At 39.6% G+C, this 27,632-nt stretch overlaps 1 protein-coding gene across 2 annotated transcripts in view; it reads left to right on the forward strand.

Moving 5' to 3' along the window:
- The window catches only part of LOC127425016 (POU class 2 homeobox associating-factor 2), a 66,318-nt gene that overhangs the window by 17,341 nt on the left and 21,345 nt on the right, over positions 1–27,632 (forward strand). The window contains exon 1 of one of the 2 annotated variants that reach the window (XM_051670607.1): positions 25,187–25,508. The exons of the other annotated variant lie outside the window; for it this stretch is intronic. Within the exon in view, the coding sequence (XP_051526567.1) occupies positions 25,496–25,508 (13 nt within the window). The 5' untranslated portion in view covers positions 25,187–25,495. Of the gene's footprint in view, positions 1–25,186; positions 25,509–27,632 lie in introns of those variants that run through there. 2 annotated transcript variants of the gene reach the window in all.

Here is a 27,632-nt window from a genome sequence, read left to right on the forward strand (position 1 = left end):
ATGTATCTTTATCTGTCTGTCTGTCTATCATATAATGATGATTTGATTTTTCTACAGGACTCTACAATTCAAAGTTTATTACAAGGTACATATTAATGACATTAATAATGAGAGATCCTTGGTAGAAATGTTAAATGTATTATATTATCTAAAGTTAATGCAGTAAACTGCGGTTATAAATAGGGATGGGCATGAGTACTCGGGTACGATAAACTGAAACGACGCTGCAATGCTATCGTTACGATCATAAAAAAATTTAAAAAAATAAAAATAAAGTGTAATTAACCGTGTTCTCTGTCTCTCTCTTTTTATTATTATTATTATTATTATTATTTTATAATCGTAACGATAGCATTTTATGTAAGAACTTTGACTCGTTAATGAATATTATTTAATACAAGTGAATGTTTGTCACTGACTGTAAACCTCTCTGCCCTGGTTGACGTAACACACACCTGCATATCGATGAAATGACTGAAGATTTCCAAGTTAGATATCCGATATAGTGTCATTCTGTTGCACTTTCCCCAGTTGAAAGGTGGAAATTCAGACTCTCCGAGTTGAATGGAACGCTTAATGAATCACAGCAACAGAGCATCGCGGCTTTCCTCACAAGAGCGAACATTTGGGGGGACACACACACACACCAGGCACGTGTGGCAGTGGACTTGATGCATGTATAGCAGCCGAGTGTTTCAAACAGCTAGACAGAGCGCAGCTAAATGCAACACAATGCAGATCAAAACTGAACTTCAACTTAACACGCATATTAAAACGCGATGGTTATGGCGTCTCCTGTTATTTTAAAATAAATGGTTCGGACAGTAACTAAAAAAACTACGGTAAAAATTGACGATTACAATGGTAACTTGAAGAGAACAAACAGACGAGCGTTGTGCATTCTTTCAGAGTTGGGCAGCGAATCTTCACATAATGACAAAATATGATGCATTATATTTTAATTATGCAATCTTTTGTACATTTTACAACATTATTTTATAAGGTGGCCAGATTTCTAAAATGAAAAACGGGGACATTCTAGTTTAGTGATAAATATGTAATTGAAATTTCACATGCTACATATCTATGATTTATAAAAGGGGGACAATTCAGATGTTATGTATTTTGGCCATGGTGAATGTAGTAATGTGAACTATGGTATATCATACTCTGTTGAATATGTCTCAATGAAATTCTGATATGCAGGTAAAGTTGATAGTTTTTAATTGTCTTCTGTTACGAGTTAATTCTTTTCTACACTGTATACAGTAGATGACACTGTGGCATAAAAGTGAACTAAACAAACATATATAAACAATGATTGAATATAGGAACTATTGCAGTTGACTCCACAGCACAGGGACACCTGTCCTTGGTCACCCTCTTTACATCACTCTTCTCACTCTCTTCTAAAATTCCTTATCCTCTTTTCCTTCACCTTGACCTGGCACTTTCCTAAAAGTAAGATGGTAGGCTTCTAATTTGCTTACTGGCAAACTGGCAGAGGATTTTCAAAAGAAATTAGCTTACTTGACTACCATTTCCCTCAGCATAACAACTGAAATCATATGAAACACTTACAGTATTATATCAGGGCCTGAAATTCATTTCTGAAGGGGGGATTGCCCCACTTAGATGCCTCATATTGTTGGGGATGCTTCCACTTTGTAGTCATGACACAAAGATATTCAATATTGTATTATTATTATTATATTATTACACTATTTCACCTAACTGTTTCTATCAGTTCTGTCATATGGACCTGTTTTTCTTAATTATACCTTTTATTTTGATCAACTCAAAATTTGCATTATGATGCTTCTTTTCAGTTACTTGTTTCCCAGCAAGGCGCAATGTAATCTTTGCTGTAATGTGCTGACTTTTATTGTTGTTCTTTGCAGATACTTTATACATACAAATAGAGCCGCATCCCCGCGACTTTATCAATACAGTTTCTATTATCCAAAATAACTTTTAATATTTCAATGTATTTTGCCCTAATCAGCCGCACATATCTATAGGTGAAAAGCACTTATAGTTTCTCTCTTTCGATCCCTCAAACACACACACACACACACTCCGCTGCGCGTTGTGACCACACCACCTCGGGTGTGCATTATTTTTCAACGGGCCAGAGTCAATTATTCGTTATGTATTTTCACTTAGAGGACTGTTTTGGGACAGCTACAGTCGGGGACAGACCGTCAAAAACCGGGACTGTCCCCGGAAAACGGGGACATCTGGTCACCCTATTTTATAACAGCCTATAATAATGACTAGATGATACACTGGAATAACAAGACGCAATGCAGCAGCCATAGACGTTTGTTAGACATGCTATTATATATACAGTTTTGAACATGTAATTGCCCCTCGAGTACTCGACGAGTACTTAGTCCGAGTACTCAAGTAAACAAAATGACCAAAATGCCCATCCCTTGTTATAAGCATAGACCTGCCCTATTCAAAAGTATTCAAAACCAAGCACCTTTCACATATTCTAAATAAAATATATGAATGAACACCAACACCTCACAAACACCTTATGAATGCCTTTATTATTATTATTATAGTAAGATTTGCTACCCTATCCAGTGAACAGGAGTCAGAAAACAGACTTTCTGTTCCTCCCGCAAATTACCGTAATTATCACAATAAGCGCACACCCAATAAGCGCCTGGCTTGACCGTGAAATTCTGAACTGCTTGTATTCTGCCAGGGTGAGTCTTTAGTCACCTAATCTGGCAACCTTGAGCGTGCAAGTTCTCTCTCTCCACTGCGAAAAGATGGCAGATTTTTTTTTTAAAACACTGGCAAACAGGTATGTCGGAGTTTAGCGATGGATTGACTTGACCTTCCTAGTGTTCACGTGAAACTTACGCCACTGAAGGTAATGCAAGTTTTCAAAAGTTTTGCACACTTTCAAAATGGCCAAGAGAACAGTTCAAGAAAATATTTTGTCTTTCTTTAAAAAGAAGAGAACAGAAAGTAAGATATTGCTATGACGAGTGTACAGTTACAACATATTCATGTTTTTAATTCAAACCAATTTACAGGGTTTCGCCCATAAAAGTGTGTAGAACAACTTTCTTACACCACTGTTAAAGCATCCTTCATAGAAACAGCCCAAACTTCCAGTACTAGTTCAGTTTTTGGAGTAGAAAAAATGTGTGTATGTGACAGTGGGCGAGCGATCTAGAAAAAAAACAACTTTTTCATGATCATAACGTGGAATCTTTTCACAAAATTCATCATAATTAAGCAATATTACACGAGCATGAGTGCGATATGGCCCTAAATCAGCACTGCTGTGATTACCTACGGCACTTGGCCTGCGGCCGAATTACAACAGTGATGATGTAGGGCCATATAGCACGATTGCGAGTATATAAAACAGTTCAATGAACAAGTCAATTTTAAAAAATTTGGAAAAACTGCGTATGGTCACAAAAAACGCATTTGTGCATGGAACTACTTTCTTACACGACGGATCAGAATCTGCCGTTTCTGGTTCAAACCAAATGATGCATCCAAGCCTCTCAAAAAACATCACTTCAGAACTACCAGTATCACAGCTTGGGTTGTTTCTAACATGTTATTGGAGAAACAAGGGTGTGTGTGTGTATGTGAGAGAGAGAGAGAGAGAGAGAGAGAGAGAGAGAGATGGAGCATGTGCGATCACCTGTTGATGATGCTGTAGTCTGTTAGTCAGCTTTCTGAAGATAATGTCATTTTGGTGAAATGCATCCTATTTTGTCAGTGGAAAAATAGCCGTCCAAGTGGGGGTATTCCTCCCTATTTAGCGGTAGCCAGTGCGCAAGAGTCTTTCATTATAGAATCTCCTCCGCCATTTTCTCCTCTCCAATGTGGAAAGTCCGGTAAGAGGAAAGCGCCTTGAGTTTGTGTAATTAATCTGTCTGTTGTGTCTCTCAGCAGTGATGAGCCTTAATGCTGAAGTTGTTAGTTTAAGCTGTTTAAAGCCATTTCCTAGCTTTAGTAGTGTAGTAGTAATATGAGCAATCACGGAGTGTTGTATGTAAACACTGATGCTGACTCACTTCACGTCACCAACTGGCTCATATTACACACAAAAATGGTCTTTTGCCTCCACCTGCTGGCTAAAATATGTAATGTCACAATATTAAATGTAAAGCGACAAATGGTTCTTAACACATCTGCACTGCTCTCACACTTTAGTTTAGAATGGCACGAACACAAGCGGAGTGATACAAAGAGTGAAGCGTCCGAGTGATGATGGTGTGAGACCATCAGTACTCATGGTACGTCTCTCATCCAATCAGATTCGAGGACCGGAACTAACTGTTGTATATAATACAATAACAAAGGATAACATGTGCATACTATGGCCATGTGTCCTAAGGGTCAATGAAATTTATGCAAATTTTTGTCCAGATCTATTAAATTAAAAATACATAAAAAAATGCAATTCACACAAACCATTTACTTGAATACACCTCTTTTATGATGAGCTTATTTTCAATTTCTGAGTTTAAAGTCATACTGATATTTTTTCTTGGGCATAAAGTAAAAAAATGTCATGTGGTGTCGAGAGACAGTACAAAAAAGTCAGTCTCATTAAAAGCTGACATTCTTGAAAAAAGAAATGTTGGCAAGACTAGTGCAGAATAATATATATATTTTTATTATTATTATTATTTTTAAAGCAGTGAAACAATTATGTTCTAAAATATCATTCATATTTAAAAATACTTTTTTCCAACAAATCAAAGTCATTCAATGAAACCAACATGGTAGCCATTTTGTTGTTTATGTTGACCATAAAAACCATAAAACATTGCGGACACCTTTTGACCCTCAAGACTGAGCATGAAGTTTTAAAAAACATCTGCTATTCATTTTGACATTTTTAGAAAAGGCACATTTTGTTCAAGTCATGTGGTGGAACACTGAGAAAACTTCTTGATATTCTTAACTCAAAAATCCATAATATTTAAAAGTATATAATTTGTTTTTACCCTGAAAATGTGTTTGAAAACTTTTAGGAAATTAATGATTAAGTTGTTTATAACCTCATGTATTCAAGCTGCAAAAAAGTATTATAATACTTTTTACTTAATGGTCACACCACATAAAAAAGTGTAACTTTTTATTAATTTATTGTAAAAAATGCTATAAAGTTTTTTTTTTAAATGTATGAAACCAAATTGGACACAAAGATTAAATTTCTGAGAACATGACAAGTGTTTTAAACTAGATTTTTAAAAGATTTCTCATGTTAACACCTTGGACAACCTTATTTGTCAATGACCCATAAGTATTAGACCCAACCACTTTGTGTGTGTGTGTGTGTGTGTGTGTGTGTGTGTGTGTGTGTGTGTGTGTGCGTGCGTGCGTGTTTGTGGCTGTAAACTAAAGCCTATTGGCAATTTTTCTTTAATGTGACGAGGTGTTCGACATGTCCTGTCTCCACTTCCTGTTTCAGTAGGAAATGCATCAAAACACCAAATTGAACTGTGCTCCTCAAGGCACTTCATGGGGACATTAACTTGCACATTAGCCTGTATCGGTGCCATAATACTACAGCTGCTAATGCACCTGTATGGCTCAGTAGGTGGATACAGCTCAATGGACAGAGCAGCGCCAGTGCAAAGCAGGTGCGTTTTTACTCACAGACCGGTCTCAAGCTCTTAAACGCACACCTCTGATCAATGCAGCGTCATGAGAATCAGTGAGAAGCATGGCACAAGACGTGGAAAACATTTGAATTCGGCAAAGAATTCTACATGACCACCCTTGAATTTACTATAGGAACACACTGTACTTTAGGCAGAAAAAGATTCATAATACATATGATCATATCACTACTTCAGCTCTATTAAATTTGTCATAGGCTACATTAGGGGAGCGAGGAATAGGCTATAATAAATTTTTGTTACAACTTTTAAATGTTTATATTTTGTATTTATTGTTTGTACGTGTGTTTAGAGTAGGCCTACTGTTTGTAATGACAAAAATGCCATAATTTGTTTTATAGAAATCATGTTACATCTAACCACAGTAGTGAAGAAGATCCATGCGCTTAGTATGGTCTTGTTACAAATACCACTGTTAAAACTTTAAAAATAAATAAATACATTTAAATTTTCATAAGTGCAAATGCAAAATACACTTTTTAGATTAAATAGAAATGCGTAAATCCTAAAAAAAAAAAAAAAAAAAAAAAAAAAAAAAAGGGCTAAAATAGCTGGGGTAAGGGAATAAAGCAGGGGGCGTTCATCAAAAGGGTTCAGAACCACTGCGCTAGATAGACAACTTTGACTGTTGCATTGTGTCTCGCTGTTTTTTCAGCATCTCGCGCAATGACATCTCGTGCATTTTTATCTTAAATTTTATATTAATATTTCAATTTCGAATTATAATTTGACAAGTCTTAGTAATTTATGCAGACACCTGCAGGACAACCACAAAATGATACTTAGTGCAAATTAATACAGTTAATGTTTATAAAGTTGAGATAATTACACTTTATGCAGTAATATACAATGTGACCAGGATATTTTTATTTTTTAAAAAAATTATTTTTATCTATATAGAATATAATAATATAGGTCTACTAAGGTCCAATAAGTCTACTTATCATATTTTAAATTAGGCTAATGTATAATAATATATAATTATGCAGTTTAAAATAAATGCAAATTTTTTATAAATAAATGACTGAATAAATGATTAGGCCTAAATCAAGAAATTACATACACGGATTTGAGAGCATGACCACGTAGTGAGTGGCAGCACGATTGTTTTACTAATTAAAGCTGCACTATGTAACTTTGCTCTCTAGCAACATCTGTGGTTGAAAGTTAAAATTGCAAGCAAATTTCGGAACAACACATTAAAGAAATAGTTCACACAAAAATTTAAATTATCTTATTCACTTACCCTGATGCCATCCCAGATGTGTATGACTTCATTTCCTCAGCAGAACACAAATTAAGATTTTTAGAAGATAGAGCTCTGTCAGGTCCTTATAAGGGAAGTACACAGGTGCCAGCACTTTGACAGTCCAAAAGTCATATTTTAGGCAGCATAAAAGTAATCCACATGACTTCAGTCGATCAATGAATGTCTTCTGAAGTGAATCGATACGTTTGTGTAAAAAAAAAAAAAAAAAAAAGCTAATTAAAACGTTATTAACTTTAAAAAAGTGCTTCCTGCCAGCAGCTGACACATCACGTAGCTGTCGCGTGACGTAAGCACGTCGGCGAGTTCACACGACAATTCGAAAGCGCCACTTATTTACAACAGAAGAACGAACATCACGCGAGAGTTTGGTCATTTCAAACAGAATCAAAGCTCCGATTTAAAGTTAAAACTGTTTTAATTATCAACTTGTTTCTTACAGAAACCTATCGATTCGCTTCAGAAGACATTCACTGATCAACTGGAGTCACATAGATTACTTTTATGCCTAAATAGGACTTTTGGACTGTTAAAGTGCTGGCACTCGTGCACTTCCATTATAAGGACCTGACAGAGCTCTGTTGTCATGAACTGGCCATGGAGACTGTGTTAGGATCCATGTGCAGGAAGTTTATTAAAGAACACAAGCAAACAATCCAAATTGGCAGGCAGATAGACGTAGTCGTTAAGCAGGCGGTTAAATCGAATATACCAAACAGACAGTCCAACAAGGCAAACAAAACAAAGGGTTATCCATAAAGCAGTAATTAGAAAAACAGGCAATGGCCGTAACATGAAAACGATCAGCAATAGCAATGGAAAAACGGTTGGTAAGGCAGGGTAAACTGGCAATACTTCGCAATGGACAAAAGAGATGAATGGCTATTTATACATGAGGTAAACAGGAAATGAGCAGAGAAGAATTGGGTGATGATCAGTATTCGTGAGAGGGCTCTCTCTGGTGGTTGGTAGGATGGGACCCCCCCCCCCCCCACAAACAACTTCTGGTGTTCTTCTGCTAGGACGTCCCTTTGGTCATGGTGCTGGACGATTAGGATGAGCTTGGTGAAATTCTTGGATCAGGGATGGGTCCAGTATGTCCTTGGCAGCTACCCATGATCTCTCCTCTGGTCCGTAGCCTTCCCAGTTCACCAAGTATTGCATCTGGCTCCCTTGTCGCCTTGAGACCATGATCTCTCTGACAATATAAGCTGGTGCTCCATCTACCTCCAATGGGGGGGGCGGGGGCTCGGAATCCATGTTTCCAGAGCCAGACGCCAGGTGGACGGGTTCCAGCAAGGACACATGGAAGGAAGGAGAGATGCAGTAGTTAGCAGGAAGCTCTAAACGGTAAGTAACTGGGTTTACTTGACGTATAATTCTGAAAAGACCCACATACCTTAGACTGAGCTTCCTGCAGGGTAGCCGCAGTTTGAGATCCCTTGTGGAAAACCAGACCCTTTGTCCCGGCTGATAGTTGGGATGGGGGCGCCTCCATCGGTCAGCCTGAAAGTGTTGTACTTCTACTACTTGTTCTCCTGACCAAGGGAACATCGGGGGCTGGTATCCCAGCACGCATTGGAAGGGGGTTAGTCCCGTAGAGGTATGAGTGATAGAATTCTGCAGGTATTCGGCCCAGGGCAAGAAGTCACTCCACTTCTCTTGTTCGTGGCTACAGTAGCTCTGAAGATATCTACTAATCTCCTGGTTTAAACGTTCCACCTGTCCGTTGGCTTGAGGGTGATAGCCTGAGGTGAGACTAACATTGATGTCCAGTTGCTTGCAGAACGCTTGCCAAACTCGGGACATGAACTGTGGACCTCGATCAGACACGATGTCCTCTGGTAATCCGTAGACTCTGAATACTTGGTGGAACAAAGCATTAGCAATTTCCATGGCAGTGGGTAAACCCTTGAGAGGGATAAGCCTACATGATTTTGAAAATTGATCAATTATTACCAGAATGGTGGTGTACCCGTTGGAGTTTGGCAGGTCAGTGACAAAATCGATGGACAGGTGGGACCATGGTCTTTGAGGTATTGGTAGTGGTTGGAGCAATCCCATGGGCAGTTCTCTGGGGTCTTGGATTGGGCAAACACCTGACAAAAATTCACATAGTTAGTAACATCATGAATCAAAGATGGCCACCAGAAGAAATTATGTACCAGGGTAATAGTTCTTTGGATGCCAGGGTGTCCTGTGCTCAAAGAAGTGTGGACCCATTGGATAGTTCTCTGACGCAGAGCTTGTGGTACGAAGTGCTTGGTTGGGGGCAGTTAGGTGGTGACTGTTCATGCTGTTGTGCTCGTTGCATTTCCTCCATGATATCCCAACTAATCGGTGCAATGATGACAGATGGTGGCAGGATGGATCCAAGATGAGGTTGGGTGTGGGGTGGATCATGTCTGCGTAAAAGTGCATCTGCCTTGCTGTTCTTGCTGCCAGGGCGGTAAGTGACTGTAAAATTTAACCTGGGGAAAAACAATGACCATCGGGCTTGACGTGGGTTCACCTCTTGGTATATTCAAGATTCTTGTGATCAGTGATGACTTGGAATGGGGGACTGCCCCCTCTAACCAGTGATGCCATTCTTCGAGTGCTGCCTTCATGGAAAGTAATTCCTTGTTCCCCACATCATAGTAATGTTCTGCTGAGTTCAACTTTCTGGAAAAAAAAAGGCACAAGTGTAAAGCTTGCCTGGGGTTCCGTGACATTGTGACAGGACCGCTCCAATCCCGCAATTTGAAGCATCTACCTCAACAACGAAGGGAAGATTCGGGTTGGGATGTTTCACTATCGGAACGGTCGTGAAGCTTGACTTGAGGGAGATGAAGGCCTGGTATGCGGCATCGTTCAATGGCAACTTGTTGGGCTTTCCCTTGAGCAATGACGTGAGTGGTGCTGCAACGATACTGTAGTTCCTAATGAAATGGCGATAGAAGTTGGCAAAGCCCAGAAACTGCTGTAGTTCTTTGATTGTGGAAGGTCGAGGCCATTCGGTGACTGCTGTTACCTTGGAGACATCCATTTCTACACCTTGGTGGCTGGTATTGTAACTTAGGAATGTGATATGGGAGGTATGGAACTCACATTTTTCTGCCTTGACAAATAGTTGGTGTTCATGGAGAGGTGATAAGACTGTCTTGACCTGCTGGATATGTTGTTCCTTGTCTTGAGAGTAGATGAGGATGTCGTCAATATAGGCCACCACACAATGATTCCGTTAGTCTCTGAATATCTCATTGATAAAAGACTGGAAAACCGAGGGGGTGTTAGCAAGTCCATACGGCATGACCAGATATTCATAGTGCCCCCTGGTGGTGATGAATGCAGTTTTCCACTCATCTCCCTCTCGGATCCTGATGAGGTTATAAGCACTTCTTAGATCAAGCTTGGTATAGATCTTTGCCTCACGGAGTTGTTCAAGGACTGAGGGGCTAATTGGCAGTGGGTAACAGTATTTAATGGTGACAAAGTTCAGGCCTCGATAGTCGATACAGGGACGTAGACCTCTATCCTTCTTTTCTACGAAAAAGAAACCTGCAGCTGCTGGGGAGGTGGATTGACGGATGTAACCAGAGGCAAGGGCTTCTTCAATGTAATTCTCCATGGCGAGGGTCTTAGGGCGTGACAATGCGTAGGCCTTGCTTCTCGGTGGAGCTGTATTGGACAGAAGTTCAATGGCGCTGTCCCATGGATGATGAGGAGGAAGTTGTGTAACTTTGACCTTACTAAACACTTCATTGAACTCTGCATGCTCCTTGGGTATCATGGTCTCCTTTTGTGATTCAGGGCTCTCAATACTGGTGGTAAGGCAAGGCATGGAAACAGCAACATGGAGACAATTTTTATAACAGAAACATGACCATTGCGTGAGCTCACCTTGGTTCTAGGATATCAATGGGTCGTGAACGGCCAGCCAGGGATGACCCAGGATAAGAGTGTGCTGCAATTGGAGCGTTGTCAACAGTGGTGATGTTAATCGTTGGGAAGCATTGAATGGTGGGTATGTTGAGTTATTGTATGATCTCTTGAATTATGAGATTCACAGCAGCCCCAGAATCCACTGTTGGGCCTCATGTATTCAGATAGAAGACAAAGGCAGGCCTAACACAGTCGTAAAACCTGACTGAGGCCCACACACAAGTCATAAATCTTACTGATAAAAACCGCACCAAAATCAAACAAAGGGAGTCCAAAACAGACTACAAATCCCATGAAGCCTCGTTCACTAAAGGATCGAACTCTCAACTCCTATTGGATGAGGCACACAACAGAACGCCCCTCAACCATGATGTCATCGGGAGTAAAAATAACTCTGAGAGCCTTCCGGGATTTGCTTCCAGTAACTTTGTTTGCCGTGTGTAGACGCAGCTCATTGCTGCTTTCAGGTGTAGCCTCGTGTCACAAGGAAGTAACATCCGACTTGAAACTGTGGCTATACAATCTCCATCTCGCTGGACGAGCTGAGATCACTCTGTGTTCCACTGAACAATCTAACGGATCTGAAGGAGACCACCGAGCAATCCGCATCTTCATCCGTTTGCCTACAGAAGTGAAGAGAGAAGATTTCTCTTCCCTCTTCAATCAAGTCGACGTTGCTGATTTCTCCGCCAGCCCGCCAAGAATCAGCAGCCGTACCGCCTGTCGAAAGAGCGAGGAAACAGCCTCCCATCATCACCCGAGCCTCGAGGAACTGAGTCGGAGTTAAAGGATGGATGAACACACATTCTACTTGCGTCCTCGTGTGATCCAAGTAAGAGGTTTACGTCTGGGCAGAGATAGAATATTATAGTGTGTTATTCTTGTGTATCAAGGTTATTGCTTGTACAGTTTACGGACCACCGAGTCCGCTCATTGCTGTTAATAATACTCAAGGTATTACTGTAATGTACTGTGATCACGAATGAGATCTGCTGTTTTGTAGTCCAACCACATTGGACTGTTGGGTATTTCTGCCATCGCAGGTGAGACCAGCACACTGAGTTTATCCATTAAAGAACCAAAGACCGCGGGACGGTTTACGAGCCGTCCACCGCGTCTCTGAGTGATAAACTAACAACTGCTTTCTCTCCCACGATCCCAAAACCGGCTTTGGTGCCGCCACTTTATTCTCTCTCTCTCTCTCTCCGTCTCTCGTACTAACCACACACACACACGCGACCCCTCATAAACATTCTCGCACACACTTTTGGCTAGTAGATAACTTTGTGATAAAGCTCAGCTTGTCCCTAAGTTATCGTACAACGGAGACACGCGGTAAACGGGCAGACACCATTAACCGGCTTCTCTCCACCCACATTCGCGGCCATATTCTCTGACCAGAAATCTTGCGTGACGTACTCTCCACGAGAGTCACGTCTGCCATTTTGTTCGCATCACACCTTACATACACACACACACACACACACACACACATTCCTCTCATGTGTTATAGGCTTATTTTGGTTACCATATCTAATCATGTCACTGTTTAGTTTGTAGTTGTAAGTCAGAAGTTTATTGACTGCATTGTATTGATTATTAATTGACATTACTGCATAAACTGTTATATTTCAAAGAGAAGTGTTTTGGTTTGTTTTGCATACACGTGTGTCAGATGCTGGCAGGGGATGTCAGTGCTCGGATTCAAGCCTTCATTGTTTCCTTTTGAATGTCAATTTTCTTAAGAGAACAATCTAATATTGAGACTGTTATACTGTCTGGTTATTAGTCCCTGATTCCAGGGTGGTGCCCCGGCGATATTAATCCTTATTAATATTCTATTGATTTTGATAACTGATAATTATCTTTGATTGTTGAATTTGAAGGATCAATAAGCTAGTGTTAATTCTAATCAATGTTCCATTGATTTTAATAATTAATGATTAACTTTGATAATAATTAATATTCTATTGAATTTGATGGTTATCTTTGATTGTTGATGTGAAGGATTAAAAGAGCTAACATTGATTCAAATCAATGTTCTATTGATTTTAATAATTGATAATTATCTTTGATGTCGACATTGGCGTTCCTCCATAGAAACACGAGTGTAAGCAACTTGCATGGGTTCAGGTGATACAGTGGATGCCTGGGCCTGTACTGAGACTGTAGAATTAGAGGCAGAGTGAAACTGAGGCCGTGGAGCATTTTGAAGCAGGTTATCCATCTTGATAGCCATGGTTAAGAATTCAGAAAGAGTAGTGCCCTCACCCTTGCAGGTCAGTTCCGTCCTGAGTTTTAGGTTAAGCCCTTCATGGAAAACAGTTTTCAGAGTGACATCATTCCACCCACTCTGAGCCACTAGTGTGCTGAACAGAACTGCATAATCCGCTGCTGATCGATGACCTGGCATAGATGAAGCAGCTGAACAGAGATATCTTGGCCACCGGCTGGATACTCGAAGACTTCGTGGATTTCTTGAATGAAGTAATCAAATGAGGCCTGGATTTGAGGATCTTTGTCCCAAACAGCGGCGACCCAATCAAGTGCTTTACCGGTAAGCAGTGACATCATAAAAGCACATTTCTTGGCGTCTTGATTAAATGATTCAGGTTGATAAGAGAAATACACTTTGCATTGTCGTAAAAAACCCTGGCATTTTTCAGCAGAACCATCAAACTTATCAGGGAGAGCAAAGCTAACTGGTTTGTGACCGGGAGCTGGCAGTGAGTGAATGTAGTGAGTCAAACATTCGTTGGCAGCTCGTAAGTTGTTCAGCTGGTCTTGGTAACCCCTTAAAACCTTGCACTGGTGTGCAAATGCAGCCTGGAGCTGTGAAATTTCCGCTGGATCTATGGTAGGCAAAGTATTCTGTAATGAACTGGCCATGGAGACGGTGTTAGGCTCCATGTGCAGGAAGTTTATTAAAGAACACAAGCAAACAATCCAAATCGGCAGGCAGATAGACGTAGTCGTTAAGCAGGCAGTTAAATCCAATATACCAAACAGACAGTCCAACAAGGCAAAAGAAAAAAAAGGGTTATCCAAAAAGCAGTAATTCGAGAAAAACAGGCAATGGTCATAACATGAAAACGATCAGCAATAGCAATGGAAAAACGGTTGGTAAGGCAGGGTAAACTGGCAATACTTTGCAATGAACAGTGGAGATGAATGGCTATTTAAACATGAGGTAAAGAGGAAATGAGCAGAGATGAAATGGGTGATGATTGGTATTCGGGAGAGGGCTCCCTCTGGTGGTCTTCATTTGTATTCTGCTGAAGAAAGACAGTCATACACATCTGGGATGGCATCAGGGGGTTAGTGAATAATGAGAGAATTTTCATTTTTGGGTAAACTATTCCTTTAAGTCAGTCGTGTTTTGGTACTGCTCTTCTGGCTGATGAATCTCATGATTTGAGCTTATACCTGGACATCACGTGTGAGATCATGACTGGGAGATATTCAGAGCCAGAGTCATAACGTGCTATTTTCATGCTGATATTATGTTATACAATTAAACATTTGAAACAGAAATATTGCTTGCATTGATGAAGATAAAAAACACTCTTGTTTACATATTTTGAATGAATGAATTTTACACTCAAAGCACTTTTAGAGAACAGGGGACTCTGCTCAACCACCACCAGTTGCCGGTGTATTTTAATACGATTTTCAAATGTTTTATCTACTATTAATTGTATTGTAATTGTATTGTACTAATAAATTTAAGAGGTGAAACTCGTGTTATGGCTAATATGAGTTTAATAGAAGACTTTATTATTTTTATATGATATTGTACAGCCTCAGTTGATAATGCAAGTAAACCGTAATACTACAATAATAAGTCTCTGCCAGTGGTTTTAAAAGTGTGGGGTGCGCCCCATAGTGGGAGCACTGATGTATTGTAAGGGGGGCACAGAAGACTGGCCTGTTTTAAAATCTCTTTCACACATTCAACAAAAATACTGACAATGAATACAAGAAACAATGTGTGCAAATTCTTTTCCTCTGCCTTTTCTCCTGCCTTGTTTAAACTCACGTGATGGGGAGGCCGCTACAGACACCCCTTATGAGTCCGCAAACTACTTCGAATCAGTAAAACTCCTGGCCAAGGTACAAGGTAATACATTCACAGATGAAGTCAATGCTCTGTAAGCCGGACGGCTCATTCCTACTGACAACTGCCTAAGTTCCCTCACACCTGAGTATGATGAAGCTGCTGGTCTCATCAGAGTGGGCGGAGGACTTTGCCGTGCCGAAAATGTAGATACAGAGACTATCCACCCAATTGTCCTAGAACCCCAGCATTATGTCACGAAATTACAATGACTCCATCACCCTGGCTCAGAGTAGCTCCTAGCGGAGCTACGCCACCAATACTGGGTGCTTAGAGGCCATGAAGTTGTACGTAAGCATCAACGTTCCTGCCAAGATTGCCAGTTTTGCCATGCTAAACCACAAACACCACAGATTGCCGATCTGCCTCCCTGCCGACTACGTCTGTTTAAGCCATTCTGCTCCACAGGAGTGGACTGCTTCGGGCCCTTTGAGAAAAGATGGGGAATTCTATACAAATGCCTAACAACCAGATGTCTGCATCTAGATCTCTTGGAACACTTAGATACAGATGCATTCCTCCTGTCATTACGACCCTTCATAGCCCGAAGAGGGAAGCCTTTTGAGATACTCTGTGACAATGGTACCAACTTTAGGGGAGGAGATTGAGAGTTGAGGGACACCTTTGAAAATGGCGTCTCAGCTCCAAGAACAGTTGGCTGAACAGCAAATTCCATTTAGCTACAACCCACCTAGTGCACCACACTTTGGTGGAACATGGGAGCGAAAAGTGAGGTCAATCAAGCCTCACGGGCTATCCTGAGAGAGCAGTCTGTGCCAGAATCTGTCCAGCAAAAACCTCTTAGTCGAAATCGAGGGCATGTTGAATTCTAAAACACTTGGCTATGTCTCGTCAGACATCGCAGGCCTAGATCCGGTAACACCAAACATGTTACTAATGGGATGCCATGATGCTTCATTGCCACAAGTACGCTACAATAACCTGCTAGGCAAATGCAAATGGAGACGCAGTCAAGTGTTGGCTGACCAGTTCTGGTCTGCTTTCATCCACCATTACTTACCAGAGCTACAAGTCAGACATAAATGGAGAAAGGATGGCAAAGAGCTGACAGTGGGGCAAGTGGTGCTCATACTTGATCATCAACTTCCACGTACCCTCTGGCCTGTAGGCACAGTGACAGAAATATATGCCGGGGCTGATGAGAGGATTCGGACTGCCAAAGTGAAAGTAAGGGAAAAGTTGTACACATGTCCAGTTGTAAAACTGATTAAAATTCCCAAAGTGAGAGATGAAGATGTGGACTTTCCAGACAGCCTTTCTTAGAGAATACAATTATCCTAACTGTGTTAAAGTCTGCCAGAACTGATGTAGATTTTGACTGCTGCATAACGGATATGAGAGGCTGTTCTGACTGTGCTTCGGAAGTTCACTATGTGTTGTGTGTGTATGCAAATTGAGTAATTTGAATCTTGTTATTAAGTTAATATCTCCTACATGTCATTATGGATGTTTGATGTTTCTGATGATGTGTTACATATGTTAAATGATGATCACGGAACTACAGATATCAACCACCTTCAATATGGAACATTGATATTGGCTGTGAGCACTGTATAATGGATGTCTGTTTAATTAACTGATTGTTAATTAAACAGATGTTCAAGAAGAAATACTCCTCCAGTGCCTGATTCCCTAACAGGAATCATTGTCCATATTTGTCCACTCTGAAAATCAGTGATGTTTAGAAATTGTAGGGACTGTTCCCCACAATAATGGTGGGGATGAAAATAATATGCTTAAATATGCAATATAACAATTACAAGAAGTCAATTTCAGAAGTCAAACATAAACGTGTCACAACTTCCCCCTACAACTTAGATACATTGCGATCGGTTAACACACGAGTAATGTTTGATTCATAAAAGCATGACAACCAATATTTGCTTCAACAACCCTACCAGAAAATATATCCAAGCATTATAGCATTAGCAGGTAAACAACTTTGCTAAACAGATAACATATAAACATCCATCCAGATTGCAGTAAAGTTGTGAACTGTGTGGGTGTGACTGACTGAACTGGACAGCATAGTTTCTCCAGCCAGAACACGTTATGGCCGGTACTTCTTTCCTGAATCTACGGACATGACATAAGTATGAACGACATAAGCCAGCAATTTTGCACCAAATCTGACCCGACAGCTCAAAATACAAATCATTTTTATAGGCTTACCATAGTGAATCGGGGTAAGGTAAAGACATTGTTTTGAACACTGATTATGTACTCAATCGATAATGGTAATTCGTTAATTTTTAACCAAAAATTCTTACAAACTGTAGTGCAACTAGTGATGGGGAGATGACTCCAAAAGACTAGATACCTTGACTCTCACTCGTCCTAGAATTGGAGTCGACTCTAATACAGGAATCTATTCTTTTGTTCTAATTTGTAACTTTATGAACAGGACGTTAAGTGATTGGCTCAAATCAGTGAATTAGCGTTCTTAAAAACCAATCACATCCTCTACAGATATCTGTTGGTTGGTGGGACAGTCATTCGTCATGTGTGTTTGAGTGAGAGATTATGTGCATGTGTGCAAAAGAGAGAGAGAGGGTGTGTGACCAGATTTTAAAACTTTCGTTATTTGTGTAGTATTATTACATCAATGCATGGGGCAGTGGTTGGAGAAGTGGATTCTTCCAATTTGTCTAGTTTCTATTTGAAATAAGTTATTTACGACCCAGCCTGTTTCTGTTTATTTTCCCTCTTAAAATTGGATATGAGCAGCAATAGGGAATTACATTTTTACTGGTCATTTTAAGGTAAAGTTACTCAACTCTAAATGAGAATAATTTGAACAGTGCTAAAAGTGCGCTGTTACAATAGCAGGAGTTAATGTCTTCGTGTCATACATTATAAAAACTCTTACGAGAAAATAAAAACTACATTTAGTGTGCGATTAAAAACTGCCATCTTCACAGGGCCATCGCCAGAATATATGGAATAGGGAACACTATCTTAAACGTACGGGTAAGCTAGCGATATTTTTCAAAGCAATAACCACCCCAAAATATCTTAATTAAACCCACTGCTATTTAATCCATTGAAGTCGAGACTCTCGAGTTTAAAAAGCTGCCGTTTTTGAATTTACCACATTCCATTAAAAAATGATTTCATGTACCATACTGTACATTCCATTTAAAAACAATGGTCCAAATTAATTAGTTTCTTATTACATTTCCATGCTATGCTGATTCATAATTATTGAAGTGAATTGAGCAAAAATATATGCTTGATTTATTTTTCCATTGGCATGGAAGCCATGTAGAGTCAGCTTCTCTTGTCCCACTAACAGTTAGGGTTATGATTTGGGTAGGAGAATCTGACCAGGAGTTACAGAAAAACATCAAATTACGAAGCAGCAATCGGACGCAGTAAGCAGTGGACTGAGCAAACTATATACGAGTGAAAATTAATTATTTTTATAATTCTGTTGATTTTCTGCTTATTTTCACCCCCCAAACTTGCTTGTCAATATGTCACTTGAGAAAGCACTGCCTGCTAATGGCCACCCCTGGTGACGTCCCTGAATTTTGACACAATCCTGATTAAACAGATGCACAGGTAGCTGTAATAACCTGCCGGGCATTATTGCCTGCCGCACCTCCACCAGTGCCTTCAGCCCAGCTGCGGGGTCATCAGCCAAGAGCCACCTATCTTCAATGTTTCGCCCCATTAATCCCGGAACATCTCCTGGTGGTGGGGCAGTGGTCACCCCCCGCAGCTGGACACCGGATCGCCTCCATTGCCTCTCATCCTTGCCTTCCCATCCAGATGTCCTTCATGAATTACTTGCAGCCAGGGATCTATATGTCATAATACCTCGACACAACCACACGCACCAGCCCGTTGGCCAACTGGCACCGAGATGCGTACTCAGTGCCCTACTGGCACTGGCACGTATCTCTCGGTAACTCAGTGCCACCGGTTCCATATGGCATACAACCTTAGCACAAGCCCTCACCACATATCACCCAGGTTCCCTATTCCTCAGTTTCCTACTTCTGAACCCCCCCACTTTTTGTCCTTCCTTCTTAACCATAACCAGAAACTCCCTTTCTCAGCTTCCACGGTCATGCGGAACATCTCGTGTTTTTAAATCCATAAGGATCTCTTTCTCAATGGTGATAGCAGTAGTAATGACAGTCGACTCGTCAGCAAGATCTGGCGCTCTTCGCTTTCAAATTACGTCACTTAAAGCGCACGTCACTTATAGGGCGTCACTCAAGTCCAGCTAGAAGGCCTCGACCGGGACATATCCTAAAAATCATACCCACCAAGAACAAATAAATTAATCTGATTGGCTGATGAATCTGACAATTTGACTTTAGTTGTCCATTCATTTACACTGTTGAGGGATTCTGTGGAAATTCTAAAGGCCTGACGGGGTGGAGCATAGACTCACACGCTGCTTTGGGCATGTGATAATTGAAACTGTTGTCACGCTTCGCTTGTAAGCATCAAGGAATAAATTCTGACTGGATAAACTTTTCGTTTTTCTCTATTTGTTTGTAGATTAATTAAGAGTGGAAAGTGATTAAAAATACATAGGCAAAAAGGTGATTGAGAATGAAAAGATTAAAAATATTTATTTATTTGGCATGTTAGGCCAGCAGAGAAGGCTTTGCTGGCCCTGAGTATTCGCCACTGATTTAATTATATGGTTAGTTATTAATAACTGCATATTTAAGAAAATTGATAAACATTTCCCAGTAAGGTTAATTATAAATATTTATAAAGTTATGCCAAAATATAATGAAGTAAAAATGATGAGCGACATAGCACTTCAAATATGTACAGCGACTCTCTTAAGTAGTACTTAAAGGGCATCTTTGCACACTCTTATTAAGTGCAGCTTTGGGAAAACACGCACATATAACAAACATTCATAAAATCGCTCGTAGAAAACACTCTTAACAACTAAGATCAATCGTTATGGGGAAACAGGGCTCTGGACAGTTCTGGTTTGACTTTGAACTTTTTAGTTTTAGCCAGAAACCCTTAAATCAGCCATAGGAAGCCAATGTTTAATCTTAATGGATATTTTAAGGACAATACCCATTCTCTATCCTACATAGTGAAGGTTTTTGACAGAGGGGCTCACCAGGTGTCACAAAATGCCTTGTGTTTTTTCCCTCACCTTCAGTTCATTTCAGTGACTGTTTAGTTTTCCTCTTGTTCATGAACTACACTTCCCAGTATGCACCTTTTGATTACACTCACCTGCCCTCCATCTTCCACAGCTGTTCCCTCATTATTCATCTGTGTGTATAAGCGCTGAACGGCACGGTGGGAAAAAAATAAATAAATAAATAAATAAGAGTGTCTCAGTTCCTTCCTGAGCCTAAGTCTTAAATTTTTTTTTTCTCACTTCCTAAAAAAATTTGTTTTCTCTCTTCCAAAATGTTTTCTTCTCTCTTCAAAAAAAATTTTTTTTCTCTCTTCAAATTTGTTTTATTTTTTTTACTCTTCAAAAAAATGCATGCGGTACCAACCTTGGCCACCAGGTGCCACTATCAGTAAACATGTAATCTTATGCTTTTAATGCTTTCTCTGTTGTTATATAGCTGAATAATACATTTGCAAACCTTAATCAAGACAAAATCAGGTTACATATGTTTGATATGTCATTCGTTTTTTTGTGTTTAGTGTCATATTATTTTGTTTGAAATCGTTGGTCTTTCTAAACAATCTATGCCGTTTGCTCAGTGTTACATGTTGGAAGCGAAGGAGTGTATTGAGGAAAACGGGAAACCTGGGGAAATTATTATTATGTCTGTCCTTTTTGAAGTGTTAGGGGTACATCTGGTAATGTTAATATTGTTGTAAGTAATCTAATTTCTAAACGAAAAGATCATTTATAAATGAAATCCTCGCGACTGAACGGGGATGTTATGTGCAGACTTTCATGGTGGAATTTAATTATAATAGTATATTTTAATGTAACAAGCTGTCTATGCTTTTGAAACACTGTCTACTGCAGAAGTGAAGAGTTCCAGATGAAGAATGTCAAATATCCAAATATTGTTGGTCTGTCTAAACATGAGTTAGACAGTTACGCCTATGTAAAATGATCATCCCAAACAAATTGGTGAGGGGTGAGGAATCACCTATAGTATCGCTCCCCGGGTTCCGCCGGGGGAAAGAATAGTAGGCTACACACACCTGTTTTGTATTAGCTGTATGGGCGTGAAGCTATAAAAGTATAATGATTTCTGTTGTTAGGGGGGAGGGGTTTGGTACTGCTCTTTATTTTATTTTATTTTATTTATTTTTTTTGCCGGAGCTGCCGTGCCAGGACGTGGACTGGCTGTTATTGCGAAAACGCCGTGAGTAAATTGGGAGGGGTTATATGCGACTTCGGGGTAATCTTGAACTCGAGGTTTAGGCGGCCGCTGTTGATGTGTTCAACGAACGTATTTTTAGTGTATTCGGTTTATAGAGCACATTTAAAAACAGCGAGCGGGCTAACCAAAGTGCTGTACAGAAATTAAAAAAAGTATTTTAAGTATTAAAGAATTTAAGTATTAAAAGTATTAAACCCCCGGGGGGCTGCAAGTTGATCCCATTAATGTGAAAACAAAGAAATTTCACTGTATATATGAAAATGTATAATAAAGGCTTGCTTTCTTCTTAATACAAGTACAATTATTCTGGCAAACATTTGATATTGCTAACAATCCACAGTATATTGACTTTGGGACATTTAGAGCATCAACAAACGAGTCTATATATTCATTAGGGGAATATAAAAATGATTGTACAATACACCAAATTAATTCATATGGCCACCCGGTATACACAAACTCCTTACACAGCAAATCTCTAAAACACATAAATATCCACAGAATACATAATTAAATACCACACATCATAAATACACACCATCAATGATTAGTCAATACATGCCATTAATACCACTCAAGCTAAATACATAGCCGTTGTCAGTTACATTACAGAATGCATATGGGGAGAAAAACAACCTGCCCTCATACTCCTCCTCACACACACGCTCATGATAATAAACGCCGGGGGACAAATAAATAACATAACACATAACATTCAATGAGGCCTCCCCTCACCTAACAACAAAATGTACTGCTGGCTTCCTAACCCGCTACCGGACGTGGGATACAGCATTCACAGAACACATCAACAGCGGGCACCTAAACCTCGAGTTCAAGATTACCCCGAAGTCGCAAATAACCCCTCCTAATTTACTCACGGCGTTTTCGCAATAACAACCAGCCCACGTCCCGGCACGGCAGCTCCGGCAAAAAAAAATTAGCAGTAGGCTACCAAACCCCCCCATACTGCTAATACAAAACAGGTGTGTGTAGCCTACTATTTCCCATGTTTCCCGTTTTCCTCAATACATTCCTTCGCTTCCACCATGTAACACTGAGCAAACGATTCCAACGATTTCAAACAAAAAAATAACTCCAGTTGTTACACGACAACGAATGACATATCAAACATATGTAACCTGATTTTGTCTTGATTAAGGTTTGCAAATGTATTATTCAGCTATATAACAACAGAGAAAGCATTAAAAGCATAAGATTACATGTTTACTGATAGTGGCACCTGGTGGCCAAGGTTGGTACCGCATGCATTTTTTTTTTTTTTTTTTTTTGAAGAAAAAAAAAATTTTGGAAGAGAAAAAAAATTGCTTTGAAGAGAGAAAAAAAATTTTGAAGAGAGAAAAAAAATTTTTTTTGAAGAGGAAAAACATTTTGGAAGAGAGAAAAAAAAATTTTAGGAAGAGAGAAAAAAAAATTTAAGACTTGGGCTCAGGAAGGAACTGAGATTTTTTTTTTTTTTTTTTTTTTTTTTTCCGCCGTGCGGTTCAGAGCTTCCGTAATATATACCCTCTTGTTTCCTTCACTGATTGTCAGTTCTTGTTCTTAGCTGTAGCATTTCTGTATACATTTGGTTCGTTTGTATTCTTCCATGTCTATTGGATTACCTTCCTTGTTATCATTAAAATGCTGCGATTAGATCCTAATCCTCTTTTCTAAAAGATCACCACCACGTTATGGATGAATAAAGAAGAGGAAGAATTTTCGAAAAGCATCTTTGGAACCAGAGATTGAAACCTTTGTCTCGCCTTTCACTTCTCTGTTTATTTGTTTAATCTGGTGAACAGTCTATCATATTACAATAAGTCACACAAAATAGCGATTGAGATAATTGTACAAAATTGTATTTCCATAACCAGGGATTACAGATAACAGTGCAAAAATCCAAAGTAGCATTTATTTATGACATGTTTTCATTTGACACTTTATATATATATATATATATTAGTCTACAGCAAGCACAAATGAGAAATTAATTTATCCTATTACATAAATTAACAACATATACAGTGTCTGTCACAGTCATAGCCTACCTAAACCAAGATGTCCAAAAAGTTAAATGTTGACATTTCAACTCGGCATTCATGACTCTTTATGGGCAAACATGTTTCCTCTGAAAAGGACAGATTTTATCCCCTCACGCCCAGCACGTCTGAACATCATGGGGCCCATCAGAGGTGTCTTGGTGGCAAAGGTGGCAGCCAGAAGTTTTCCGCTGACTGCGGATCAGTTGTCTAAGCTCTTTGCGTTTATGGTCATCCACACAACACGCCACGTCGATCACCGTGATGCGCTTGGGGTCCCACACACAGTCCTCCTCGCGACCAGACTTGATGCAGGTGATGTTGCTGTTTGGCGGGACCCACGCGCAGTCGTACCCCTTCTGGTGCCACGTTTTCTGGAGAGGGTGATTGTCACAGTCTATTTTCTTCACTTTTCCTACACGCACCTTCAACTTGAAAACGACTTTGTCGTCCTTGTCCGTCTTGAGCGGGTAACACTTGGCTTTCTCAATGTTACGACTGATATAAACTCCGGCGCCCAGCAGTCCATCTTTAGAGGGTACAAATCCATTATTGATGATGTTCTTGGCGTTTTTCAGATATGTGCCGTGATACATGGTGTATTCACGACCTGACTTCGGCTCCTGGTCCGCGGAAAGAGACTTTCGGTCTTTAACCGCTGTCCAGCCAGAGAAAAACACAGATCCCGCCATTCCTAAATAAAGAATAAATACATAAATTGAATCGGTATTCTCATCATCGAAAGAGCCTTTTGTTTACAATTCAACCATATACATTTTAAAGAGAAAAATCTGCTCACCTCGAGTTCTACACCACCCAAACCTTTTATTTTCGTTTTAGTTTCTCCTGAAAAAATACCTGTAAAGCGAGATTCCGTGAAGTCTTTAAATTGTCGGCTAGTCGTGTAGGGCTAATCCAATGTAGGGCATGTGTTACCAATTACAAGGACCTTTTTTTTATTAACGTTTTGCTTTTTAAGCGTAAATGTATTCTTAATGTTATCCCTGACAGCACACGTATAGGCTACCCAATATTACGTCTATTTTGTGTGTGTGTGTTTACATCTGGTAGACTTTGTGTGTGTGTTGTTTGCTCATCTGCAATAGCCTACGTTATAAGTCAATAACATGTCTCGAATGTCAATAAGACTTAAAGCAGATGTCTTTGAGACGTTATGATTTAGAATGTTTGTCTCTCTGATCTTTTTAAGATGTTCAGCAGATGTTAATTGGATTGTATGCTTTCCAGATGAAAAATCTAAAACAGACATTTCGGAGATGGAGCCTGTTCTACGTGTTCTATCTGGGAATTCGTTTTCCGTTCTAGCTGAAATTTGAAAGGAATTAGACATTTAAACATCGCCCATGAATACTAAACCTATACTGTTCATTTACTGGTGATATAGCCTATGTTACACAACAATTTCTTCTGTCCATTTATACTGCGTTTTGCTAGACCAGTTGCGTGTGACCACCAAACTAGACTGAACGAGCGTGAAGGGCGTAAAACAGTGGTTATTAGAGAGTTTTTGACAGAGCACTTAATTTTCACTCGGGAAGAGGAACAATTACCGCCGTTGGAAGAAATTCCCACTTGTCAACTCCTCTTAAAAAAAACAAAACAAAAAAACAAAACAAAAAAAACAACATATTTGGAACCAGATGTTTATATACGTTGTGACATCTTTTACTTCTCTTAGTCTTCTATTTACTACTGTGTAGGCCTATAACTAAGAAAAAAATACCTCTTCCATTTTTTCTACCTAATTTCCTCACAATTATACTTAACATTTAATACGGCTGTCACATTCTCCATTTTTCAACAGTGTAGCCTTAATAGTGTAGGTACTCTGATCTACAGTCGATGCAAATTATTGAGAAACGTCTCCAAGCCAGTTATTTGCATTTAACCAAATGATGAAGGCTTCACAAGCGAAACCATGTGAAGGGAATTAATTTAGGTGCATGAGCTTGACCATGTATATGTCTGCTTAGGTTTTTAAATCTTCGTTCTTCCTTTGATATAATGTATGTGGTATATGAGTTCTGCTGGAATAGAAAACAAAACTGAAGACCCTAGAAACCTTTCAGCGTTTGACTCAAATCATGATGGAGACAGGTGAGATTTATTGACATTATATGTGGGAAAATTGAATATTATTTGATGTTGGGATATTTACATAAGTTGTATTCATACACAAGCGTTCTATTTTAAGTAATTAATTAATGAAACACTTTTGTTGTTGTGTTACATTTGTTGTTTTTGTCGACACCTCATATATTTGTTAAATAGTCTACTTCAGAGGCTTTAATGTAGCAATTCTAAATAAGAACGTCTCATTTGCTTTAAAGTACATTTTATATGTACAAGAGTACAAAGTATAAGACTGACTTTGAAAAAAAAAAATATTTTCCCTGTTGGAATATATTGTAAGTGAGCTGTGTAAAGTGTTGTCAATCCTAAACGACAAAACAGCTGTTTGCCTAAGGATCTGAATTTAACCTCTTTGACAGACTTCATGTTATATTGTTTGTTTAACATGGAGAGTATTTGCAATGGTTTTTCCTCAGGCTTGAGTTAACCAGCATGGTGAAATATGCACTCAGTTGAGGTAAATTATGATTTACATTAGGAGTGTTCAGTCCTGCTTCATCAGCGCTAAGCTATACAGGTGCATCTCAATAAATTAGAATGTCGTGGAAAAGTTCATTTATTTCAGTAATTCAACTCAAATTGTGAAACTCATGTATTAAATAAATTCAATGCACACAGACTGAAGTAGTTTAAGTCTTTGGTTCTTTTAATTGTGATGATTTTGGCTCACATTTAACAAAAACCCACCAATTCACTATCTCAAAAAATTAGAATATGGTGACATGCCAATCAGATAATCAACTCAAAACACCTGCAAAGGTTTCCTGAGCCTTCAAAATGGTCTGGTTCACTAGGCTACACAATCATGGGGAAGACTGCTGATCTGACAGTTGTCCAGAAGACAATCATTGACACCCTTCACAAGGAGGGTAAGCCACAAACATTCATTGCCAAAGAAGCTGGCTGTTCACAGAGTGCTGTATCCAAGCATGTTAACAGAAAGTTGAGTGGAAGGAAAAAGTGTGGAAGAAAAAGATGCACAACCAACCGAGAGAACCGCAGCCTTATGACTGTCAAGCAAAATCGATTCAAGAATTTGGGTGAACTTCACAAGGAATGGACTGAGGCTGGGGTCAAGGCATCAAGAGCCACCACACACAGACGTGTCAAGGAATTTGGCTACAGTTGTCGTATTCCTCTTGTTAAGCCACTCCTGAACCACAGACAACGTCAGAGGAGTCTTACCTGGGCTAAGGAGAAGAAGAACTGGACTGTTGCCCAGTGGTCCAAAGTCCTCTTTTCAGATGAGAGCAAGTTTTGTATTTCATTTGGAAACCAAGGTCCTAGAGTCTGGAGGAAGGGTGGAGAAGCTCATAGCCCAAGTTGCTTGAAGTCCAGTGTTAAGTTTCCACAGTCTGTGATGATTTGGGGTGCAATGTCATCTGCTGGTGTTGGTCCATTGTGTTTTTTGAAAACCAAAGTCACTGCACCCGTTTACCAAGACATTTTGGAGCACTTCATACTTCCTTCTGCTGACCAGCTTTTTAAAGATGCTGATTTCATTTTCCAGAAGGATTTGGCACCTGCCCACACTGCCAAAAGCACCAAAAGTTGGTTAAATGACCATGGTGTTGGTGTGCTTGACTGGCCAGCAAACTCACCAGACCTGAACCCCATAGAGAATCTGTGGGGTATTGTCAAGAGGAAAATGAGAAACAAGAGACCAAATAATGCAGATGAGCTGAAGGCCACTGTCAAAGAAACCTGGGCTTCCATACCACCTCAGCAGTGCCACAAACTGATCACCTCCATGCCACGCCGAATTGAGGCAGTAATTAAAGCAAAAGGAGCCCCTACCAAGTATTGAGTACATATACAGTAAATGAACATACTTTCCAGAAGGCCAACAATTCACTAAAAATGTTTTTTTTATTGGTCTTGTGATGTATTCTAATTTTTTGAGATAGTGAATTGGTGGGTTTTTGTTAAATGTGAGCCAAAATCATCACAATTAAAAGAACCAAAGACTTAAACTACTTCAGTCTGTGTGCATTGAATTTATTTAATACACGAGTTTCACAATTTGAGTTGAATTACTGAAATAAATGAACTTTTCCACAACATTCTAATTTATTGAGATGCACCTGT

The sequence above is a fragment of the Myxocyprinus asiaticus genome, chromosome 3 (assembly GCF_019703515.2).
Source record: "Myxocyprinus asiaticus isolate MX2 ecotype Aquarium Trade chromosome 3, UBuf_Myxa_2, whole genome shotgun sequence".
NCBI lineage: Eukaryota > Metazoa > Chordata > Actinopteri > Cypriniformes > Catostomidae > Myxocyprinus > Myxocyprinus asiaticus.